Consider the following 24,931-nt stretch of genomic DNA (forward strand, 5'->3'; position numbering starts at 1 on the left):
CCTTAGCTGCTCGGATTTGTTGTTGAGAACCCTCATGAGCCTCTCTCACAAGTGCATCACATTATGCTGCAATAAATCTCTGTAAATCGCAAAATGTCACTTTAACTTGTTTGACTGTGTGTGTGTGGTGTGTGTGTGTGTGTGTGTGTGTGTGTGTGTAGTAACCACCTGATGAATAGGTTGAACAGAAAGACAGTACTGCGGATGACTCTGGCAGTGCGGCTCTCCTCGTGTTGTGATCGAGACAGCGTCAGCCCGTCATCCATGTGACCCTCATGGTGCATGATGGCCTGAAAAAGGAAGTAGGCTTTTAACCGAACTGACCAATGATCTTAATATCACAATTAATCCAATAACAGCATCAAAAAAAATGTAGAAATAAGCAGGATTGTGGTGTAAAAGCCTGAGCTTTTGGGTCTGTCTCCCGTTAAATCAAACAAACAACAAGAGGACAACAAGAGAGAACTCCTGGACCCCTGTGGTTGATGTCAAATGTGTTAGAGTAAGGATTAGGGCATCACCAAGTGATGCGAGCAGCCAGACAAACACGTGAGTTTGAAAAACCCAGCAGAGGCTGAAGAGTTTATCCAAGGTTCACAGAACACAGATTTACTAAAGCGATCTGCTAAATCCTTGATTATCCCTCTGTAACAGTAGTGGGGTTTTCATTTAGTTATAAAGAAAGAAGACCTTGCACCCCTTTTAAAGGGGCTTACATCTGGTTATCAGAGAAGTGGATATTCACTATACCATCTTTCCGGGAAGAGAATTGAGCTGCCAGAGGGAATATGTTGAACATTTTATAAATGCTCGTGTAGAATATGTACTTTTGCCAGGGGACACAAATGTCCTGTCAGTTTTGTTTTGGTCTGTTTTTTGTTGTTGTCCTTTCAAAGTTATTACTATAAGGACTGCTTGGTTTCGTCTAACTGCTCCCTTGTTTATACTGGATCAGTGTGTGCACTTAACTGCACGCCGAGGTCAAGGAGAGGGTTGGAGGGAAGAAGATGCTGTCTTGCTCAGGTTGACAGCTAAGGGGGTTTCGTTTATGGCAGATTTTAAGATTCATGTTTGTTTTTCTGTACTCCTCACAGTTAGCAGATGATACTATGCTGCACTATCTGATGTATTAGTACATTTAGATGACTTCAAATAAGAATTTTAAATTGATTTCTTGGGATGTAAAATTGTCAAAGCAAAAGCAGGTTATTGCTAGGCTTAAGCAGCTTAAGTCATCAATAGTTTTTATCCATGAGACTCACTCTGGGAGGACTTGGTGATAGTACACAGGAGATGGCCAGGCAAAGGGCTGGTGTCCTGTTTCCCTTCCCACTCTAGAGGGGTTATGGGGGTTAATTCACGATTCGGGGCCTTTCCAAGTTAACAACACTATTTATGATAACGCTGGTAGATTTTTGGTGGTTCAAGGAACTCTCTTGAGAAACTATCAATATTTGAGAATTTGTTTTTGCTGTTGGCCACACTCCCTGGTAAAAAATAATATTGCTCTCTTGCCCTGGTTAGAAATTGAAAAACCATCCTCAAAGGGTTTGTCACTGAAAAGCTATCTGTACTCAGCATCTTTTAAGAAATTAAGGAAAAGTACTGCCAATCCTTTTGTAAGAAACATAATTGTTGTCAGGTATGTAGTACAAAAAAAAATTGGGTGACTTGGTTGAAAAATAAATGTTAATGTATAAATATGCTTTGCTGGTGGTAATCACACTTTAATATCCATCATTACTAATAAAAAAAAAATCTATGTGATGTTAATTGAGAGCAAATGTTCACAAACAATTCATATTACGTTGGAAATATCTGGAATAATGTAAGTACACACTTCAACAATATCTGAGAAAAGTAATTGTTTTTTTAGACATTTCAATGCAGATTATATCTTTAATATTTTTTCTTATGATGAGGTTGGCCTTATTTTGCAGTCACAGAACTCATTGAAATAATTATAAAGCCAGTTTTGTTTGGGTAAATCTTAAGTTATGCTTTAGTTCACCTCTGACATGAACAAAATACTACATTCACAAGGTGTGACCTGGTTCACTGTTAGCTCAAGTCTGCCTTCATCCCTAAACTTTCTGTGTTTTCATTTCTCTTCCATGTAAAGGTTTAACAGACTGTTTATTGCAAGCAATGATGCATGCATCTAAAGTACAATTTAATTCAAAAGTGTCATAAAACCTGGTTCTCAACCTTTTAGTACACAGAAAACCCAAAACAGATTGTAGTTACAAGGAACCAGAGACAGGTGATAAAAAGGTCTTACAGATATATTATTGTCTAATGCAGTGTGATACCTTTCTCTGTACTCCGCCCATTCTTGCACACTTGGCATCAATAGTCTGGTAGGTGAGCCACAGGTAGGTGTCAACATGTTGGATGTAACACACGGAGTCGCCATACTTGATGTCAGGAACACCCATCCCGTCCACCTCCTTCTTCACGCCTGGGTCCAACTTTTCCTTGAGGAGGGAGACGTGATGAAACAGATTTAATGCTACATGACAGATAGCTGGTTTGAAAGATTTGACAGTTCAAGCTGTCTTTCTGGGTTTAGAAGTTTGAGATTGAAAAGATAGAAGAGCTAGAAGGGTATACAGACATGTCACCGATATCCCTTTTGCATTCATTCATTTACAACACTGGCCAGATCCTGTACTGAACACTGTGTCCATATTTGGATAACAGGGCAGTTAGCTATGTGTTACCATTATTCTGATAGCACCATGTTTCAGTGAGCTGGCAATATAACAACACAGCTCAAAGGATCAGATGAAATATTACTTTTAGTAATGTTAGATGATCAACAAAAAATTAATCAGCAACAATGCTAACAATATTAACAATTGATCAATAACCGTATGAATCACATTCAAGCAAAAATGACCAAAAATCAATTTCACAAAAGTCATATATAACTTCGGAGGTCAGGCTTCTTGTTACATAGTTGAAATGCTTCTTCCTTATTAGTAACAGTGCAACCTCAGTTAAGATCTCTGGCTTCAGGCCTCCTGCTTGTTCCAACCACCTGCCTTGTTAAAAGGGGTCATACTGTGCCCCTCGGGATGAGCTCTCAGGATAGCCACATTGGAAGCATCCTTTAAATTGTCTCTATAAAACAAGGTGTTCTTCACACTTTTAACTAAGTTTTAACCTGTTTTGTTTTTACTTTTTTGTTCTTTATTGTTTTATAGTTAGTTTATAGTTTTTTAGTTTAGTTTATAGTATGTTCGTATGTTGTGTCATTATTTTAGCATATTTGTTATTTCATTCAGTATAGCACTTTGTAACTTTGTAGTAAATGTGCTTTGTGAATAAAATCATTACTGAGGTTAACCTGGCTGAGAGTCAGTGACTTCAGAGCAGTCAATCTACAGAGAACAGAGAAGCGACATGTATAGATTATGGCCTTACAACCTTTAATGCTCAGTGATGTTTGCTTGTATTTGACCATGTCTTAGTATCAGGATAATCCATCTTGGACAAATGAGCAAATGACAAAATATATTGTACCACACAGAGACTCCCCTTCGTTTAAGTAGCTTGAACACAAACAGACGGTATTATGGATGCTTGGACTTTGTACCTTGGAAGACCTGAAGCAGAAGGCTGTAGACTTGATGTCAGCTTTCTCTTTGTCCATCAGCAGCAGAGATTTGTCTTCTATCAGACTGAGATACTTTCCTGTGGTCACATGTCTCAGTCTGAATGGCTGACCCCAGCGGATATGACTCCCACTCCACCTGGACACAAACACAGTCAGACGCATAAATACTAAACACACACACATACACACATACACACACACACACACACACACACACACACACACACACACACACACACACACACACACACACACACATGATGCATGCTAAATAGAAACATATGACTGAGAAAAATCCACAAACAACCCAGGGTAACATTGGGTGATTTATAAAAACTGACATGTAAACTATATGCACTGAAAAATTTAGTTTTACTCGTTATTCTACCAACAGACCACAGTCTCCATAGCTCCTCAAGCCTCATTCTGAACACTGGCGTTCCACAAGGATGCCTGCTGAGCCCCCTCCTTTGCTCCCTTTTCACCTATGACTGCACACCTGCACACGGTTCGAACACCACTGTCAAGTTTGCAGACAACACAACGGTGACTGAATCTCTTCAGCAACAATGATGAGTCGGCTGACAGGGAGGAGGGTCCAGCAACTAACAGCGTGGTGCTCCAACAATAACTTGGCTCTCAACACCATGAAGACCAAAGAGCTCATCGTGGACTACAGACAGTAAAATGATAGCATACACACCCCCATCCGAATCAATGGGATGGAGGTTGAGTGTGTCACCAGCTTCAAGTTTCTGGATGTTTACATCTCTGAGGACCTCTCTTTAACCCTCAACACCTCCACCCTGATAAAGAAGTCTCACCAGTGGCTCTCCTTCCTGAGGAAACTAAAGAAGGTCCATCTGTCTCCTCAGATTTTGGTGAACTTCTACCGCTGCAGCATCGAGAGCATCCTTACCAATTGTGTCACAGTATGATATGGCAACTGCTCTGTGTCTGACCAGAGAGCACTGCCCCACTCCCCTCCATCGAGGCTCTCCAGAGAAAGTGATGTCTGCAAACGCCGCGTGGCATCGTCAAGGACTGTCCTCACCCCAACCATAGACTGTTCACCCTCCTCCCCTCTGGGAGGCGCTACAGGTCACTCCGCACTAGGACCAGCAGGTTCAGGGGAAGCTTTTTCCCTGCATCTGTCACCCCTCTGAACTCCCCACCCAACACTTGCACTTTACTGCTTCTTTTTGCACTTCTGGTTGGATGCTAACTGCATTTCATTGTCTCTGGACTTGTACTGTGCACAGTGACAATAAAGTTGAATGTAATATAATCTAATCATTTCACTGTTTCTGAATACATTTGGGTTTAACCAAATTTCCACAAACTGGAGATGTGAACTTGAGTTGCCAAAATCACCATTTTCATGACTTGCAAATTGACAGAAAATAAAAATTAAAGACTCATGACTTGACTTGACTTGAGACATAGTGACTTGAATAATATATGACTTGAGCTCATTTCATGTTTCAATTTAGTTTTTTTCTTATCATTTTACTTATTTATCACATGATGACAGGCAATGTCAGTGATATATTTAGATCTTACATCTGCTGCCTCCCAGAAAATAATTCAGGCCTAAAATATGTGATGCAGAAACTTTTGAAGCCCAAAGGCTAATGTTCATCCACTCCAGCACAGTCACAGAGTCACTTAGCCATATGGCAAAAAACATCCACAGTGTGTGTGTGTGTGTGTGTGTGTGTGTGCGCATGCGTGTGCATGTGTGTGTGCATGTGTATGTCACTACTGTCCTTATTTTCATGTCAGTCGGTGGGTTCTCAGGGTGGATATCTTTAATACACACAGGTGAAATTGGTATTTATGGTATTTAGATGTGTCACTTCCTAGGCTCTGGCATTGCCCTTGTTTGCCAACTGTCACACTGTTAATGTTATTAACATATGTGCATTTCTTGCAAATACAAGCCTGATGTCAGTCTGAAGTTCAATCTAGGCAAATACACACTTCTGTCAAAAATCTGTCAAAAAAACAATTTAAAGCAGAATTCAACTTATTGTCACCTAAATTTGAGATAAACTACCAATAAGGTATGTCTTCAAATTCCAATTCCACATTCCTATAAAGTGCACATCATACATACATGTTCTGTACGTAGACAGAAATGTAAAAGCAATGCAAAATACAGTAGCTGCATGGTTGAATTTCAACAGTTCTGTTTATCTAGCACTTCTTTGCTCTATGTTCAGATGTAGCATGTGTTTCCAGATATATCTGTTTTGGTTTCTGTACAGATGCAATGTTATCAAACCAGGCAACTTTAATGTGATGACAAGACTCCAGAAAGCTGCACACAGTCACAACGCCTGACTGTTCTAGTCCATGTAGCGTATTACTCTCCCTAGAATCATAAAATCACCTTTTAAGAGTGTTGCTGGATGTATTTTTGAGATTTGGCCAAAGTCAAGCTCTCCGCTGCTTCCAGATAACCGTCTCTGCAAGACATGGTTAGCCTATGCTAAGCTTGGATAAACCTGTCCTTACGTCATACTTATTGGCACAGACGTGTGTGTGTGTGTGTGTGTGTGTGTGTGTGTGTGTGTGTGTGTGTGTGTGTGTGTGTGCGCGCGTGTGTGAAAATGCTGTACTCACACAACACGCAGCGTCTCCAGCCTCCACAGGGACCTAGCATGACTGGACACTGCTCCCCCCTCATAGTGCACTGTCCTGCGGGTAAAAATAAAACAATGACACCTTCAAACAAATTACATTGAATATCTTTTGTAACGTCATATGGAACATAACATATTAGAAGTCACACGTCACTCCATCTGCCTTTGATGTATGTGTAGACACAGTATGCTCCAACATGGATGAGTCAGTAACAAGTCTCATCAGACAGTCTGTGGGATAATACACTCTCATCGGCATTGTTTAACAACATGGCTGTCCCCTTTGGGAACATCTTAAAACTATAATTATTAATAGTCCTCCCTGTCTCAGTCACAGCAGAGCTCACTCTATAATGGGAGTTGGTACTTTCCCTTCCTGCAGGCCATGGTAAATTCCTTACAAAAGAAGCTGAATGCTGATGTGTAATGGTGTACGCTGGAGGATGACAGAGAGACCTTAGTAAGTAAATGAACATGCAGATTTAGAACTGTACAATAACAATGATTTGAAATATGTTGTTTAGCTATATGTACCTACATGTGTGACTTACACTAGAGCTCAAACGATTGGTCTTTTTTTCCTTTTCTAATTCTTCGGGTTTCTTTCTTCCTCTGTGACATTACGCTGAATATCTTCATGGACAACCAAGACATTGAGAAACAGATCGGTGCTGGTTTTACTATTTTTCTACTGTATTCCAGTCGAAGTCTAAATGTCCAATTTCTGATTTGTCACTACACACGAGTGAACTCTCAGCAGTGCAGCCCCCTGGCATTTCTATACAAAATAGAAGGAGACTAAAAAAATCATAAGGGAACAAACAATCAATTTACATGAAGGCACATTCATACCTGGAAACATAAATATACCATTCATTAGACTAATACAAATACTGAAGTCTACAAATACATTCTACCCTAACCCCGTGGGTGCTGCCACTATTGTATGACGTCAGACTACTACATGTTTACAAGTAGGAACTCCAACTTTGAGTGGCATTCCATTCCATTTTTTCGTGTAGAAGGTCCGAAACTTTTTAGTACTTGTATTGAACACAACATAAAGCCCAGCAGACCTATTTTTCAGGATCATGTCACTTAAAAGATTTTTGGGAATTGTAGTCCTGTCCATACTCACACCGTCTTCATGCTCTGACATGTCCAACATAGTGTCTCATAAAAGTGCTCAAACAAACATGTTACCGAAATACTGTCATTCAATGTAAGTGAAAGCACGGTCAATGGGTATGGTCCTATAATGTCAATGCACACCATTTGTGATGCCTCACTCATCTAGCTTTTAAGTCACACAGCTGTCTTGGTTGCCAAGTGACATGAACGATATAAATTGTAAACATGGGATATAATCTCTACTATATATCCCACATGAAACGCCGTATTAGGGTTGATGGTTTATGTTTGATGGTCAGCTACAGTATCAACTTCTACCACTTCCCAAAAAATGTGTATGTTGGTTTTTTCAATCAACAGTGATATTAAAGTATATACTATAAGGTTAGGTCATTGTAATAAGTGTACATTAATAGGTAATAAAGCTCTTATATGCCCTCATTAGCTCTTATTAACAATTATAAGACTAGGTAAGTGTAATAATAACATCTTAAAACACATTCATTGTTAGATTACAAGATATCTATAAGCACCTGTGTTACCATTATATCATTTTTACCCCAAGCCTATAATAAACTTTTTTGTTGCTTTATTAAGACTAGTGCAGTGCCCCTTTAAAATATGCCAAAGTGTTTCTCCTTTTCTGGCAAGAAAGTTCAAAGTCTTGGTCGGGAGGTCTCATGGTCACAGTATTTTTTATTTATTTATTTTTTCTAATACAAGTTGCCAGAGACAGTAACTACAACAACACAATTGTGGAAGGAGACAAAGATATGTGAGTTCAAGTTTTTTGCTCTGAATCGCGTCACATAATCACAGCCATTCAACTGCAGGAGCTGCCTGCCTCTGCTGCTGAGAAAAAACAGACAGACAGACGTATAACTGCAGTGGTTTTTTTTTGTTGTTTTTTTTTCATATAAGTTGCCAAAGACACTACCAGTTACCACGTTACTGTTGTTTGGTCCTGTAATGCTGTAAAGCTTCGCTTCATTTGATGAGTGAAGGATCTGTTTAGTTGTCAGACTGTGAACACCATCAGATCACTTGTTAACAATGCACTTATTAAGAGTTAATTATGTTTTTGCAGCAACCAAATCTAAAGTAAGGCCAGGAGTTCAATGTTTAAAAATAGGGGCTGGTGCTTTATGTGTGTATTTAAGTGAATAACAGCAATAAAACATGGCATCTAGGCTTACAGATCTCAGATAAAAACAGTATGTGTGTAATCTGATAAAAAATGTACACACAGAATCTCTGCAGGTAGAAACGACTTCATATCTGACCAGATGAAATGAAAGAGTTACTTAACTGCCTACTTTGAGGCTAAAATGCAGGCCAGATGTAATTATCAGCACACATTACCTCCTCTGCTCGTCTCCATGCTCCCCAGATGGAACAGTTAAACACTCGTCCATGTGACCATGAAGGAGACGGAGGACGTCCCCTCCAATCAGGAAACCTGCAGATGAGACCGCAGAGAGGGAGAAAAAGCAAAGAAAAATAAATGACAAGGGGAGAGAAAGACATGGGGGACATCAGAGCAGAGGATGGAGGCGGAAGAGAGGGAGAAGGACAGAGAGAGGAGAAGGTGACAGACAAAACATGAATCATACGAAAGAGAAACAGACAGGCAGGTTTCATCAGAATTCGTAGACATGTTTCCATGCTGACGATTTGCTAATTCAAAACCCCATCCAAATTTTCTAAAGAACCTCACTGTGCTGACACTGGAGATGGTCAGCAGGGATCAAATACAGCAGGGCAATTATGGTATTAAACATGACAAGGATTTGCACTTCTTAAACCCATCTGGTAACATACTGGATATAATGCTGCATTCCAGTCGAAGTCGGGGTTTTTTTCTGGTTAAACTCAGGGGCAAGATGCCGAGAGTTATAAGAATTGGCAGAACATAACAAACTGTTGTCTCTTTGGCAAGTGTACAGAGGAGTGAACCCTTGGCAGTACTGCCTCCTTGCACAAAACAGAGGAGGGAAAACAACACCTGAGGTAACAGATGCCATCATACATTATATTTTATGGCACTTCCATACGTGAAAATGTATCTTAATATTCCCCTCCAGGTTTCTTCACATGTAAATATGCACAAAAACAAGATGCAGCAAAAAAAAAAACAATCTAAAATACACACAAAAAAAAAATCTAGACAAAGCGGGCAGCAAGGACAGCGAAAAGCACAATACAAGCAACAAGCAACAGATCAGAAAAAGCAAGAAAGACAGAATAATGTAAAGAAGAAAACTGAGAGACCAAAAACAGACAGGCGTACCTTGTGCTACTTCACTGCCAGAACAGATGGGAGCCACACTCCAAAGTGTCTGCTGGAAGGCTGCATCTACATGGAGACTCCCATTACCATAGGACAGATGCTGCAGGATGACAGAATGAAACACAGACAATCACTATGGACGTTCCTGAATCTGAGTCCTGTATTTCAGGATTCAGAAGGGCACGCCTGGTCTGTCCAGAGAGCACAGAGCTCCCAACACATCAGGCGATGCAATTGGTCAGTCAGTATATGATTAGCAGCGCTTACAGTCATCCATGGTTTACAGTCTATAAAGAGAATCGTCAAACGATGGACAGTCGGGTAAAAGAAAGACAGGAACAAGCAAGGGCTCTTGCAGCTGAATGTAAAATTACTGAGTCGAAAGAGTCACATGGACAAGCAGGCAAATGTACAGATAAACAGATTAAAGTTGTAAGGCTGTAACAAATTTGGCTTATTTACAAGGTAGTGGAGAAAGCTGCTTTAGAAGCATCCTCAGGAGAACTGTCCCTTCATTGAGGTGCATTCTATTTATGTCAAAACCATTCTTGACGTATTAAGAACAACTTTATTCTGAGATTGACACTTTTTAACTTGTCAGCTTCATTCGGGTCCTCATAAAACACATTACAGAAACAAAGTGTGAAACAAACATCAGCAGCAGCCACGGATATATTCACCTACACAGATGAGTGACAAATTAAAAGGAAGAACCGACAGGAAGTGTCTTAGTCAGCCTAACTGGTGCTTCTAGAACAGTGCCATTTGGCATCTATTCAGCAAATCTACTGAAGGGACAGAATGGCATTCTTCCCTCACGTGGCGTTTCGATGATGGCGGCGGAGAGTTGGTGTTCAACTGGGTTGAGATCTGGTGTTTTAGTACTCAGCAAACCATTCAATTAGGCCAATGAATGAGGGCAATGTCATACTGTGAGATATAGGGTGATCACTCAGAGCAGCTCTACTATTTTGCAGTGCAGTGACCCTTCCCTGTAAGAGGACAAGTGGACCAAAACCATGCCAGCAAAATGTCCCCCAAAGCATAACAGAGTCATCGTTTATGTTTCTCCACCCACTTACTTAGGTTTTTCCTTTAATTTGTCACACCTCTGTATTTATTTTTATTTTCTATATTACATGGTTTTAGGCAAATCCAATTCCCGAACTAAGGAGAAGGATGTATCTAATGCGGGATTTGGTCCTTAAGGCTCAAAAGAAGACCGCTCTAATGTGGCTCTTGAGTGTCGCATGTCACAGTCAGGTGTTCATCCATTGGTGCATACCTGTATGTGAATATGCCATTGGCTGCTGCGTTAGATTGGTTGCGTTCAATATATATTCTGTCAAACTTCACAGAGTTGTTTCTTTTTGTTCATGGATTGTCTTACTGAGAAAGAAGGGATGAATCATTTAAAAGGAATGTATAGAGGAACAAAGGAGTTAAAGAAAAGTAAGAAAAGTAAGAAAGTGATAGTGAGACCCCCCCCCAACTCCTCACACATGTTCCCCCACACAGCTGCTACTGACCAAATATCTTTCCGAAGAGACGCTGACCAGGATTAGATCATCTCCCACTCTAACCTTCTCTCCCTCTGAACGCTGCTTTGATGCTGGATGGATGGTCCACCAGCACGCCTCGCCTACGCACACACACACGCACACACACACACACACACACACACACACACACACACAGGCACACACAAAGTAAGAAAACACACAAAAAGCAAATAATAGCTCCGAAAATAAAAGCAGATATGTGTCCCTGACTCACATACAGTAACAACATTAAGTTCTGTAATACAACCTTTACTGTATCACCTCAGCCTGTGGACCATTTTGGTAGCCTAGATTTGTCTTGCAGCTGTTCTGCTTGTACTGTAACTTGTATCAGATTTAGAAGCAGGTCAAGATCACAAACGGGGTAGATGGTGTACTTTTAATGTCTTATTGTCCTGACTTTGTTCTAAAGTGAAAATCACTGTGGAGAGGCAGGAGGCAGACTGAATCACGTGGACAGTATCATAGCAGAGTTTTATTCCATAAATGATGTGGATGGAATAAAAAATAACACACTGGACAAAGACCTCAAATCTAATGTGATCATGTTAATTCAAACCAGCGGCCAATTTGAGTTAACTTTATATGAATGTGTAAGATGTGACGTGATAATAAATTTTTCATTTTTGAAGTGAGCCTTTCCCATATGAGCTGCAAGTGCTTCTTTAATGACATTTAATAATTCACTTGGATTAGTACAGGTTTAGAACACATGAGAGATGTTGTTTTATATACTATTTTCCATATTTCTTTCCTCGCCTTTGCTGCCGGGCCTCCAATGGTTCCATCCATCACCTATGGCCTCTAACTTGACCTCCAGAGGGCTTCTGCCGTTGCCTACTATGACCTCCAGAGGGTTTACGCCTTCACCGCAGGCGTCCTGATCAGCCACTGCCCTTCACCCTGACCTCCTGGTCTCTCCCTGAACTGACTTCTGCTCATCTATCCTAAAATAAAACCTCAACCATAACACTTGGGGTCTCAGTTTAGAGCTGCATTAATCAACAAACTAAACATCAAACATATTATTATCATATTATGGCATTATTAAGATATGGCTGGTGTTTTAGCAAATCATTGCACCGTTGTACACACCAGCAGAGCATTCATTTGATTTTCCCCTTCCTTTAAACTTATGTCTGCTCTTTAGCTGCTAAATGCCGACTATGCTCACCAGCTAGTCTCCAACTCTGTCTGTCTTCTCTTCAGTGCTGAGCAGGTAGAGTAATCTTTTTTTTTTTCACTGAGAGGAGCTGCCTGCTGCTGGATACATTGTTAATGAGAGTGGCAGTGAGGGTTTGGGCTGTAAAATCAAATCAATAAGTTCGACAAGCTCTGTAGAGCTGAGAGGAACTGCAGAGTTGGATGATAAACATTACACATATTCTCTATACAAAATTATAATTTGTATAGTTTTAAAATACAGTTCTGTAGGTTTGAACAAGTTCACCATTCAGCAGAAGATTCCAATAACATCAGGTCAGTGATGTTTTTGGCTGGACTGCAACAGCATGGCATTTGAGAGTGCTTTGGAGGCACGGCATTTTGCTTGCTATGATACATTATCTTATCTTGCTCTTGTTGAAGGGAAGGCTGGACCAACCTACTGGTCTATGAGGGTTTATAAAAATTTTGCGGGGGCAAGGAAACATCAGACATCAGCGACTCAGGTATTAACTTCTCCTCCATTGTCGTCATTGAGCAGAACAGACACTCAGCGCCTCATCTTACTGCTGCCATTTGGTATAAATACGTGGCATACTGGCCTCAAGAAAAAACACTGCTGGTTTTGCTTTAAGTTTCTTACTATTAAGGGAGTATTTTCTTGCAGCTGTTGCTCGCATATTTGGGAATATTTTGTCTCTATAGACTGAGGAGTACAATCTAGTAACTGCTCTACATGAAAATACCTTGAAATAACTCTGTTTGTTGTGTATTAGCGCTGCACAAATAAAACTGATATGGCTGTACTAAATAATTAAGAAACATAAACATTTACTATTACGGCCATTTGTAGTTGTCTCTCGAATCAAGCATGTGATTACAGACTGAAACAGTCCAGCAGTAGCTTGCGGTGAGAGGCATGAAGGATAGCACACATAATAAGACTCACAAGAGTGACAAGAGCCATCTCAAGAAGCAGATGAATACTAGAAAAAGCATCCCAAGGTATGAGTGGAAAGTAATGTTTGTGAAACTGCATTTCTGACTGACTACCCACTGTAACAAAATGACTCACACGCTGACCATACACATTGCAGCACGATATACAAGGTTTTGACCTGGTCTTTATATCAACTTTAATTGAAAGCCACACAGTGAAAGCACGTGTTTGACTCCTACCTGTGGTATCTTCCTGCAGTCCAACATCAAAAGCCAGTTTATCTGTGGATGAGCGGGAGGTTGACAGACAGCACAGGTACTAAACAGAGAAACACAATTAATTTCATCAGTTAGATCAGCTACAGTATCAGCGGTAGTGCAGTGAAAAGTCAATATCGCTTAATCTGGACTGGACTTCTTTTTTCTTTTTTCAGTTACTGCACAGAAAGTGTGTTTACTGAAAGATTTTTATAAGCTCAGTGTGAAGTTTGACTTCTGTAAAACAATGGAAAGCGTCTTGTACATCTACCTTCTGTGACTTTTAGTCACAGAAGAAAATCCACTGAATCTGTACACTTTGATAGATGCTACACACCAAAGGGCATATTCTGTGTATTGGACAATACAATAATTAGATAAAGTCTGTTTTATGGCTGTTTAGGGTTAGGGTTAGGGTTATGTGTAAATGATATCATCATTTAAATAAAACATAAAATAAGGTGGAATCTAAATAGACAGAAGTGTTCCTTTCCCATATAACATCCACTGGAGTGGTCCACTTTGGATTTTCATAAGGTTGTTGTCGATTACAGAGCCAACTGTAATTTCGAAATTGCTTAAATGCCATGTGTAACAATGGGTTAGATACAGACAAGCAGGGTAGACACGTCTCATTCACCACTCCCTGAAATATCATCCTTTTCTGGATAGTTTTTACGTGTGTGTGCATGTGTGTGTGTGTGTGTGTGTGTGTGGGTCCACTGACCATTCCACTGTAGGAGTGTCGCAGCAGGACAGCATGTCCATACAGCAAGGTGCGATGGCCGCCACCCTGGGCCGTCTGACGGAGAGACATTGACAAGAGGGAGATTGAAAAAAGAGGAGTTACAAAAGACAGAAAGTTACTGAGAGACAAAACGGCACGAAACAGCTGACAGAGATATCAAACAGTACAGACAGAAAGATCACCAAAACAGATGCAGACAGGAAGAGAGAAGGAGAGGCTTGCTGTATAATTTCATTCAACAAGAATGCTTTATCAAGCAGTAGGAAAATGTTAGAGACGTACAACTAAAAGTAGACAAGCTAAACTGTTTTAAACTAAAAGTCATCCAACCATCATGTCATTCTTACAGTTTTTAAAAAGGTATTCTGTGTAGAAGTTCAATCACCAATATATCACTGTCATATAAACATCCCGAGTTGTTAGTAATTACCGTCACCCAGTGCTTTCTAATGAAATAATAATGATTATGATTTGGGCTTCCACATTTAATTAAACCTAATCGGATGCACTATTGATGCGCTGTGTTTAGAGTGGCTGCTCTGGTGCATCAAAGCAAAGTGGGCTATTCACAGTTAAACTGTCTGGACAATCACAGGACTGTGCCTCACAAACAGCTAGATTTTACAATGACTACTTGAGCAAACCTGGAAAACAAATGAAAACGCGTCTTAATCCTTTTTCTTGCATGACTCGTATAAAGGCATGTCTTTAAAATGGCTGTTCATGTGACTTAGTATTTGCAAACTGCACATACTGCATTAGCTTTTTTATATATGAAACAATGATACATATCTTTAATCTCAATGTTTAGCACAGTAATTGCAAATGTTATTTTTTGTTGCTACCATGCAGACCTGTTCAATGAACTAAGCAGCACCAGTCGTACATTAAATCGGAGCTAGTGTTCCTCAAAATGAGATCCCATTTTCTGGAAACCCCTTTGGCCCTTGGCCATTCTCCCTCTCCCCTGCATTTTTCTAGGGACTCTATAGTGTGGTCAATCCTTGTAAGTGCAAAACTACACAGTGACACCAAAATCTCTGATTGCAGCAGAAGTCTGCTCCACTAGGAGGCCGGACCAGTCCTGCTTCCAGATTTATTTGTCTTTGCACAAAGTGCACCTCCTGTCTGTTGGTCTAGTAGTTTCTCCTGCTGCACTGCAGTCATTTTGCCCTACTCTTTGAGCTGCACAGGCCTCACAGGGCTGAGATGCTTCAGTTTAACATACGCAGACATATATTAACGAGTGTGTATAAATGGCAGTTATGGGATGCACACAGGCTTTGCAGCTTATTTTCTGTCCAATCAGTGATTCCATTAATACAAAAGATGTAAGTGATGCACACATTGTATTTTATCAGGCCAGTAGGCAATGCAGACTTTGAAGCTCAAGACCATTAACTACTGTATTTAAACTCAAATAATAGTAGATCTATGTATCTAAAATAAAGAAATGCCGACCTTAAGTGTTACATTTCCTAAACTAAGTGCACAAATATGGCAGTACTCTGAAATCCTTTTAAATTTCAGAATTAGACATGTCAAAGTGACAATAGATAAAAGAGCAATTTTAAGTTTTAATATGTCAGATGCTGGTAAATTAGAGGGGAGAGAACAGGTGCTATAGCCTGTCCGGGACTGAGCCTGAGTGAAACAGACTACTGGACCTAACATGTTCTGTTGCAAAAGTAAGGCAACCTCATTCAAGATCCCACTATTGTATACCTGGCATTAACATGTGTCTTTGTTGTTCACACTTAGAGCTGTTCACCACCACGGTGCATTGTGATCCGATCACTCATACCAGTTGTCGAGATGTTCTGGGACACATCTGTTCACATACCATTTTTTGTGTCGTAAACGTTACTGGGCCTTTCAGAAAGAACTGTGTTTGCTGTAGGGTACGTGCCACTTGGCTTGACACAAGGGAAGCTGTCGTGGGCCAGCGCAGGCCACTGGAAAAGGCCTGGCTTCTGAGCAAAGTTGCGCCGTTGTTGCATTGTATCTGCAAGGACCCTAAACGTGTCCCCAACAAGAACCTCGTCTTTGCAAAAAGTAACGGTTGTTATGGTGACAGGAAACCGACATCCAGAGTCCAGAGCCACACTGAGTGACCTCCTGCTCAGGTGACATCCTCTGCGAAACAGCAAGATGCAACAACAACAGGCAAAGTGGATTAGACACTGTCTGACACAATTGGCTACAACTGTATACACAGAGTTTTAACTGATGACGCCATTAAACTAGAAACCACAATATCTTCAGACTTCTAACACGACTTCAGACTTCTTCAGAATTCTAACAACTTTGAGAATCGCTGATTGAGAAAACGTACTACAGCGAATTCTTTATTATTCATGCCTTATTGTAAATTTGGACTTGAATGAAATACTTTAGGCTTTTTCTTTCTGGTAAATAGTTTGTCACAGCGTCACCGCAAGTGTATTACATTAACTTATTATCGCGAGAGATGTACATGCTGATTTATATACAGTCGGAAAGTGAGATCTGATCATGAGTGGACACTTGAGATGCATTTCAAGAGGCATGTTAATTCCAATTCCATTTCCTCCACTAATAACTAGAAATCCAACCTCTGGCTTTCAATAGCCCCATTCTCACTGCTGTTTGGATGCGGGGATCCTGCGCCAATTCTCTGCCTCCGCCTCTGTGTGAATGTCTCGGAGGCGGCAAGGGGTGAAATTTCGCAGCAGCGCTGATCCACCTCTGGAAGTAGCATCAGAGGAGCAGGATTGGTGAACCGAACCAGTATGAATGGATAAGCCAGCTGCGCATAGCGAGGGCGTGTCGGCCTGACACTCTGGTAACTACACAGGTTCCTAACTCAACTAAATAAGGAGAAATGTCCCACAAAGCATAGCTACTGGACCAAACAAAAGTAACGTAGTAACTGTAACTGTCTTTGGCAACTATATCAGGAAAAAACATTGCACTTCTTCTCGTGAAGAAGCATCTGTGTTTGTCTTAGAAAAAATTCACCGCGGCTGCCAGCCCTCCTGACCGAGACTCCAGTGAGCTTTCCCCCAGAACAGCCTCCCTCCCTGCCCGTGAGCGAGTCAGACAGTGTCCAATTTACTGATGGTGATTATGTAATTATGTAATTTGGAGTGCAAAATGTACCTTTGTCACTTTGCAGGATGTTTGGTGGGTCAGGATCTCAATCACTACACATTATAACAGCATCCATATCATCATAAACTGTCAGCAGGTTTAGACTGACAGGAGGACACCGGGGAAACACCTTGAAAACACACAGACGTGACCATCATGACGTGTACCGTCACGTCTCTTTAGGAGCCAGGGCGCCGGATTTCTGTGTGAATTACACAGCATTTCGTCTTTACGCCGGCATTCACTGGCTCTGTGTGAGAATTGGTGAACCACCGCTGCGGCGATAATGTGGCTTCTCTGTGTGAAAGGGGCTATCGGCTCTTGACAACCATTTCCCATAATCCCAGAGACCATCACAGTTCCTAATAAGAGGCAGGACATGGGCAGGGCATGGCTAAATTGAGGGGCTGCAGTTAGCGCAGACATGTCTCTAACAGCAGGACAGAGAGGACTGAGCGCTTGAGACAGCAGAGATTACAGCTAAAACATTGTAAAAATGACTTTATAGAGTGTTGGTGCATATCAAAGATAGTTACAGTACCTACATGGCAAAATTTCAATGAACGTTGTCGTTATATTTACAAGCGCTGCCATCTTGTGGCTGGTGACATCATCAATTAACTAATCAAATCCAAACGTAATCAAAACAAGTAACACTTAAAGGGAGATCAGGATGATAAGTGTCTAAATTGATGGAAACCATCTTCAGAAAAAGTTTGTGTGACAGCTTTTACTTTGGCCCATTTCCCACCTACCAATACTGGGTAGGCAGGACTATATATTTATGAACTATACATCAGCCAGCCACTGGGAGGGTGGTCGGGATGTTTTGGTGAGTGCTATCCTAAAACCTTGAAAAAAAAATTGGCATTTTTGCCCTCTGTCCTCTGTGGAATCAATAGTTTTGTTTGAGTGGGTTATCAGATAGATGCCTGAAACGAGGTCAGTAGTTAACACAAGCAAAATAAACGCCCATGTTTTGTTCTACGACATAAAAAAAACCTCAGTAAATAACCCACTTGAATTTCAAAGTCCGTGCGTTTCTTAAGAAGGCGGTTGATAAAATGCGGTTAAATGATACCAAACTCACTAGTCCATCTTTACAGGTCGACTTTAGTTGTAAACTTTTATAACTAACTTTCCGATTTATATTGATGACCATGTATTTGATTGATCAGTTACTCAAAATTGCCATTTTAGCGCCTGTCCTTTTATTTATCCCCGCCCCTCTCTTTGGTGAGGCCAGGTCTGACTGAGTAGTGTACAAAAACACATCGTTATAGGTGTATTCACTGATCCATTGCCTCCAACATGTAGACACTCAATAGATCACAAAAAAAAACAAATGTGTATGTCAACACCGCTAATTGCTCACACTGTTGATGCTCATGACAGTGACTGTAATAACCAACATGAGGATGGTGATATCGATGACAAACACAGACAGCGAGTGGAGGCACACCTACCCATATTTCCACATCTACATGCTGTGTTGAAATGAGAGAGAGGAGGAAAAAGTAAGTTGCTGGAGTTTTTTTTTTTTTTTAGACAACATACAAAGACACATATCTATCCAACAGATAAGACTGTTGGATGAGGAGGTTATGACAGCGTAGTAAATATTTTCAAGGTCTTGTATTCTAATTACCCGTTATATGAACATTTGGTTTGGTTGAGGAAAAAAAAAAAAGGAAACATTTGCATATGCATTCTCTCTGAGAGTGAGATAAGATAATCAATACACTAAATCTCATGTCTGTGTCAGGGAGAGTTGGAAAATGAACAACAATTGTAAGTATGAAAGGATAGCTGTTCCCCCAGCCTCCTGGCTTTGCACTGACCTACGCGAACCACTCCCTGAGTCTGGCTCCATGCTGACTGCACAAATATAAAAGTTGTACTGATCTTCCCATCTTAACTTAATTTGGAAAAATGCCAAAGTAGTCCTTCAAAAAGACCTGCATTTTGTTGATACAATTGTTGTGCGACGTCACTAGACAGGTTGTGCACAGGGTGCATGCTAACAGTTCTAATAAGCCATTACAACTGTCGGCCCAACTCCACCTTAATAGGTTTTATTTTGATTTATATTTGAACATCACGTAATACCTTGCAATAGCGCTGACGGTCAGGTCAGCATTATGTTTGCCCACATCTTGATTACAACGCAGGACAGTTGCTTATTAACTTTACACTTTGCAGTGTAATCCACTAGCACAGTGCAGTGGCCATTCACATCTGTGCTACTGAACATCTAAGCAGAACATCTTGAAGAGTGTACCTTGTAATACTGTGCTAATGTGCTAATGTGCTGTGCTGTAATGTTAATAATGGCTTTTTTTTTCTATCAAGTATCCCAGTCAGTGAGTGAGCATGCTCAGGACCATTGCCTTGGAACAAGTTCACCTGCCATCATGAAATGCTGCCATCAATAATGTTATAAATTCCACCTGTGCATTTCCTGTTCTGTCATGTCAAAATGTCTGCTATAAAAAGGGTCTGTAGGAACTAATGCCAGCACATTGCACTGTGTTACTGTCAGCCTGAATGGCACTATCAACGTCAGGTCTCTACATGGCAGTGACAAACTCATTTCACTTCATGCGTCTTGGGCAGATCTCCGCTGGAGGAGGATGAAAAGGTGTAAATGCACCCATCTGTCAAAAACACAAATATAATCTTTACTTCTCCCAGTGTAACTGCATCAGCAAATTATCTGTGGAAGTAGCCACAATGTCTTTGTAACACGATAGCAGATAGTTGGCAGTAAATTTAAACTAAATTAGACCCTGCAATCACACAGTGTGTGTGGGTAAGACAGCATTGCTCTCTATTGGTGTGGGAGTGATTTAAAAGACAGCCTGTGAATTTCCAGAAGCGTTTGTTTCCATGTAGTTCATTAATGCCAGTCATGCTAGTTGTAGAATAGTTGTAAGATGCCTCGCTTAACTGTTTTTGCTGGAACTAACCCACTGAATAGTGCAGGTTTTTCTTCTTTTTGCTTTTTTGGCAGTTAGCAAACAGCTCCCCTCTGGAGTAGGGGAACCCTGTTTTGGAAAACTAAGATAGATTGTACTAGACTGTAGATTTGTGATCTGACTAACAGAGATGTGTGCACCTTATGTGTGAACAGCGGTGTACTACCATCAATACAATCAGTTATATCTGAATTTATCCATGTACAAGACATTTGACAGTAGAAGTGTAAATGAGGCAGAAGACCCACATACTGTATATGTTAAGTGTAAGCACAAGTCTATTCAATTGTTTAAATTGCCACTTAAAATGACAAGTATAAGTGAGGCCTAAAACTTGCTAGCTTAGCTAATTCAAACAGCTTACACCTTGATCATTCTTCTTTTGTCTTTGAGGTCTTTATCTGCACTTCACCAACAGCTGCCTAATCAAGCACAGCTTGTGTTGTCACACTAATGTGTCAAAGGACACCATAGGACACCACTGTCAACATTTAAATGTAATCAAGTTGTTGTTGATCTAAGACAAATTTCACTTAAATTAATGGTTTGCTAGATATGATGAATAACTGCTGTATTAATTGGCTATGCTCCACCGGCTGTGCATGCAGATCACTTATTATGTAATGACAAGAGAGGGAAATTCTGCTTAGTATGCCCCCGGTGTGGGTACAACAATGACTGTCTATCAAGCAGAAGTAAGTGGCGGAGAAGCTGTGGTTCATGTCTTTTTTTAGATGTAAGCAAATACACTAGCGGTTTTTGGTAGTATCCTAGAAGCTCAGTAAGTAATAGCAGTTGATTCAACCCAGAATAAGTGGCATGCGCCGAATGTCTTTGTCGCTATACACCTAAATCTTTCCCCAGTCTTCAGTGCAATCAGCTATGTAGCAAGAATACAAAGACAGGCAGACACATATTTTGTATGCAAGAATGTAGGTTTGTGTCCAGGTAAATATCCATTTTGAATATATGAGTGTGTGCGTGTGTGTGTGTGTCTCATAGCCGTGGTCTGGATGGTTACTGACAGTGAGGAAGGAAAAATGAATAACCCTCCCCTCACTTCATTAAAAAAACTGCAAGTCATGATGAAATTTGATATGACACTCATCTCTATTAGATCATTCCTCACCACCACCACAACAACAATAACATCTTCACTGCGGCTCTGTGTAGTTTTTCTTAAACTGCACATCATTGAAGCTGCTTACGTGAACAATTCAGATAATACACTATTTCTATGAATGTTTACCCTTACAATTCTTCCGCTTACCCCATTAAACTGTAAACCGTCTAACCCTCAGTGTTAAATTAATTGTGCAGTACATTGCCTACAGCTAGGCCCTTTTATTTGCTCAGTTTGAAAATTTGGTGTCGACAAATTATCAACTGTAATATTTAGTTTCTATAAATCAAATTCATTATGCAGTAACTTATTCTTAACCTTTACTTATTCAGGCAAGTTTCACAGAGAAGAAGCCTCACATTCTCAGGAGGGATTTGGACCTGATTCATGGTTGCACACATTCACATGGAACCTGCCCAGTCCAGCCACAGCATGGACTGCTGGCCACTGAGCAGTTGGAGTCAAGGGCCTTATTCAAGGGCACACTAGTGGTAGTGATTAGGAAGGAACAAGCTTTTTCACTTTCCACACCCAGATGTATCCTTCCAGTTAGGGGACTGATCCAGGAACCTCCGGGTCAAAGGTTTGCTTCTCTAACTGCCCCTGTTAATACATTTTAAGTCTACAGGCATCCCATGTAATTTCTGCCATTTAATAATTAGAACAACTCGCTGGTAGACAGCCATCTTACAAAGTCCAGTCTGTAATGCAGGATTTCTGTTTGAAAGGGTTGCATGTCTTCTCTGGGCCCAATCTTGGACAATCTTGATGACATCTGAGTTTTTTTCACAGACTAGACAGAGCTCCTCCAGAGCTACAGAAGACGTTATGCAGTTATATGTTCTCTACAGACTAGGCAGTACCAACCAAGATGAACAAGGCCATCTTTATGTGTGAAATAGCAGACATTATGAAATGAGGGGGCAAAGATGATTTTTCAGTTCCTTCAAAATGATTGGCTAATCCTTGATCACAAAAGCACTGCCACTGTCAGTAAAATGAAACATTTTTACCAACTGGCATAAGCCAGCATTTATAGGTCCACTCACTGACAGCCTTTTTCCAGCGTATGTTGGTTCTTTCAAAAATAAAACTGTTTTGGCAGTTGCTCAGTTTCTGACTATCTAGCTGGAAGGCATGTTTCCCTGACAATCCACACTGTTACTTAACCTTATTTGAATAGTATACTTCCTAAAATCAGAGTTTAAAATATGTTCAAAAATACTACTTAAAAAAAAAGATAAAATAGAACGAAATAGGAAAACTCAAAGGCCTACAAAAACAATTTTTTAAAAAGTAACGTATAGTAGTTGATATGCACGTTACATGTGGGGTAAAAGCTATTACAACTGCTGCAAAGAACATTATATTGCTCTGATACTGTATACACACTCAGAATGCTGATTTAAATGCATTGCGTCAAATATATTGAAGAACTGAGATTAAATTGCTGCTTCAACAGACAGCATCATGTCACATGATGCAGAGTCAAACGGAGTAAGATTGGTGACAGTAGATGTAATTAAAGCACCCAGTCCAGGACAACATCTGCACAAAGGTGATCAGACCAGCAGTCCAACATTAATGTTGAGGAACCACAGTGACGATACTCAGCAGCCTCCAACATGTGGCTTTGCATTGCGCATTAGTACTAGCAAGGAATCACCTGACATGAGGAAGAGTGCAGATGAATTTAGTCACTAATGAAGAGATCAGTAAGTGGACTTACTCTCCCTGATTCTGTGTAAGCCACCTCTTCCTCTGTGTGTTTCATCAGGCTGGTTTCTCAGCCTGCCAGTCTCACCTGAAGAAAACCATGATCTTGTACGTTCAAATCCACTTCCCTGGTGTGTGTATGTGTGTGTGTTTCAATATGTGTGTCTCTTCACACTCACCCCCTCAGCCTTCTCCTCAGTGTTGGCCAGCATTTCCTGAAGGGCTCGAACCGAGAGCGACTGCTCCAACACAAAGGTGCAGATGGACAGATCTGGAGGTACATTCTGAAACAACAGGAAAACATTTAGAGATAATTCACTAATGTTGACTTCATTTTTAAATGTTTGACACTTTTATACAGAACACATTAAAAAGTCAGAGTCAAATCAATATCCAGTCAAAACAGTTCCTGAGTGGAAGAAGCTGAAGACCCAGTTACCCCTTGATTCCACCGAGCATGTCTCTGTTACTTGGTGTGTGTAACGCTGTTTTGGCCTATAAACACTGACATGACTTATCTTCGACATGCTGTAACACTATTAGTACTGTATGTAACGTAGAGGATCGTGTTGGGACGCTGAGGGAAGCAGATTGTCACCATTCTGGGGGGGTATTCTGGAGGGGAGGGTAGAGGGAAGTGGATATGACTTGTATCGCTGTCCTTGAAATGTACCATGCCCTTCTGTTTTGAAAAAAAAAAAAAAAGAAATACAAGTCAAATAGACAAGAAAAAGAGGAGAAAAGTCAGAGGACCAGGGCATTAAAAGAATTGAATGTGCTAATTTTGTTCCTGCTTTGAAGTGTAGAGGGTGGTGGATATTGTGGCTAAATGTGCCACTTTCTTTGAAAATATCTTTTATGCTTTAATTTGTAGGGTTTCTTTAGTGAATATGATACAAATATTGATGACATTGCAATAGAAAAACAAATATTTCTTTTCACAGAGAAAGACATTTTTCATTATGTCACTAAAAAATGTATATCTTTTATATACCCATATCCAATATCCAGATATGAGGAAGTGTTGACTGATTGCATTAACTAAAACAAAAATGTGCCCAACATCTACACCTCCTCCAACATCCAGCCATTGAGAAAGGGGTGTAGCAATTTAACTACTACAGTGTTTGTTTGTTTTTTTACAGTAACAGGCTTTGTTTTCTCAATCTTGTTATGAGCAGAACTGTCTTGCTTTGAACATGCACATGACTGATATGATAATCTTCATTGCTCACATCTGCTAATCAGCAAATGACAGTAATTATGACCTACTGCAGCAGCAGGCCAGGGAAAGCCCTATAATCTCCCTGGTGCCTGGAGTTGTCAACAATTAATTTACAGTAGCCTATAGCGGCCAAATGACATTTGTAATACTATAATTCCTATAATTACTACTGCTGGGAGTAACGGTCATCTGCTTCATGCCAGTCAGCCAGACATGTCAAGCAGTGCTGCATGCCAGCATGTAAATAGCAGTAATATCATGTATAACAGCAATATCAGTTGACCATGTGTTTACTTTATTAAACCAAATCAGGCAAAGCTGAACTTTTGTACTGGAAAGGAGACTGAAGACAGGTGATGGAGGTGAGAAAGAGAAAGAGAGGTGTAATTGTAAAG

The 24,931-nt window shown here is 40.4% G+C and overlaps 1 protein-coding gene across 7 annotated transcripts in view; it reads right to left on the reverse strand.

Moving 5' to 3' along the window:
* The window catches only part of ryr2a (ryanodine receptor 2a (cardiac)), a 148,701-nt gene that overhangs the window by 84,824 nt on the left and 38,946 nt on the right, over window positions 1-24,931 (reverse strand). For 4 of the 7 annotated variants that reach the window (XM_037081050.1, XM_037081044.1, XM_037081046.1 and 1 more), the window contains exons 3-13: window positions 23,491-23,595; window positions 18,961-18,981; window positions 14,342-14,416; window positions 13,597-13,675; window positions 11,221-11,333; window positions 9,692-9,791; window positions 8,764-8,860; window positions 6,251-6,325; window positions 3,602-3,758; window positions 2,313-2,477; window positions 169-290 (exon numbers count right to left, since the gene is read on the reverse strand). In XM_037081050.1, the coding sequence (XP_036936945.1) occupies window positions 169-290; window positions 2,313-2,477; window positions 3,602-3,758; window positions 6,251-6,325; window positions 8,764-8,860; window positions 9,692-9,791; window positions 11,221-11,333; window positions 13,597-13,675; window positions 14,342-14,416; window positions 18,961-18,981; window positions 23,491-23,595 (1,109 nt within the window). The remainder of the gene's footprint in view (window positions 1-168; window positions 291-2,312; window positions 2,478-3,601; window positions 3,759-6,250; window positions 6,326-8,763; window positions 8,861-9,691; window positions 9,792-11,220; window positions 11,334-13,596; window positions 13,676-14,341; window positions 14,417-18,960; window positions 18,982-23,490; window positions 23,596-24,931) is intronic. The other 3 variants (XM_037081049.1, XM_037081048.1, XM_037081047.1) reach the window with 1 other exon arrangement.

Source organism: Acanthopagrus latus, chromosome 20 (genome assembly GCF_904848185.1).
Source record: "Acanthopagrus latus isolate v.2019 chromosome 20, fAcaLat1.1, whole genome shotgun sequence".
NCBI classification, from domain to species: Eukaryota; Metazoa; Chordata; class Actinopteri; order Spariformes; family Sparidae; genus Acanthopagrus; species Acanthopagrus latus.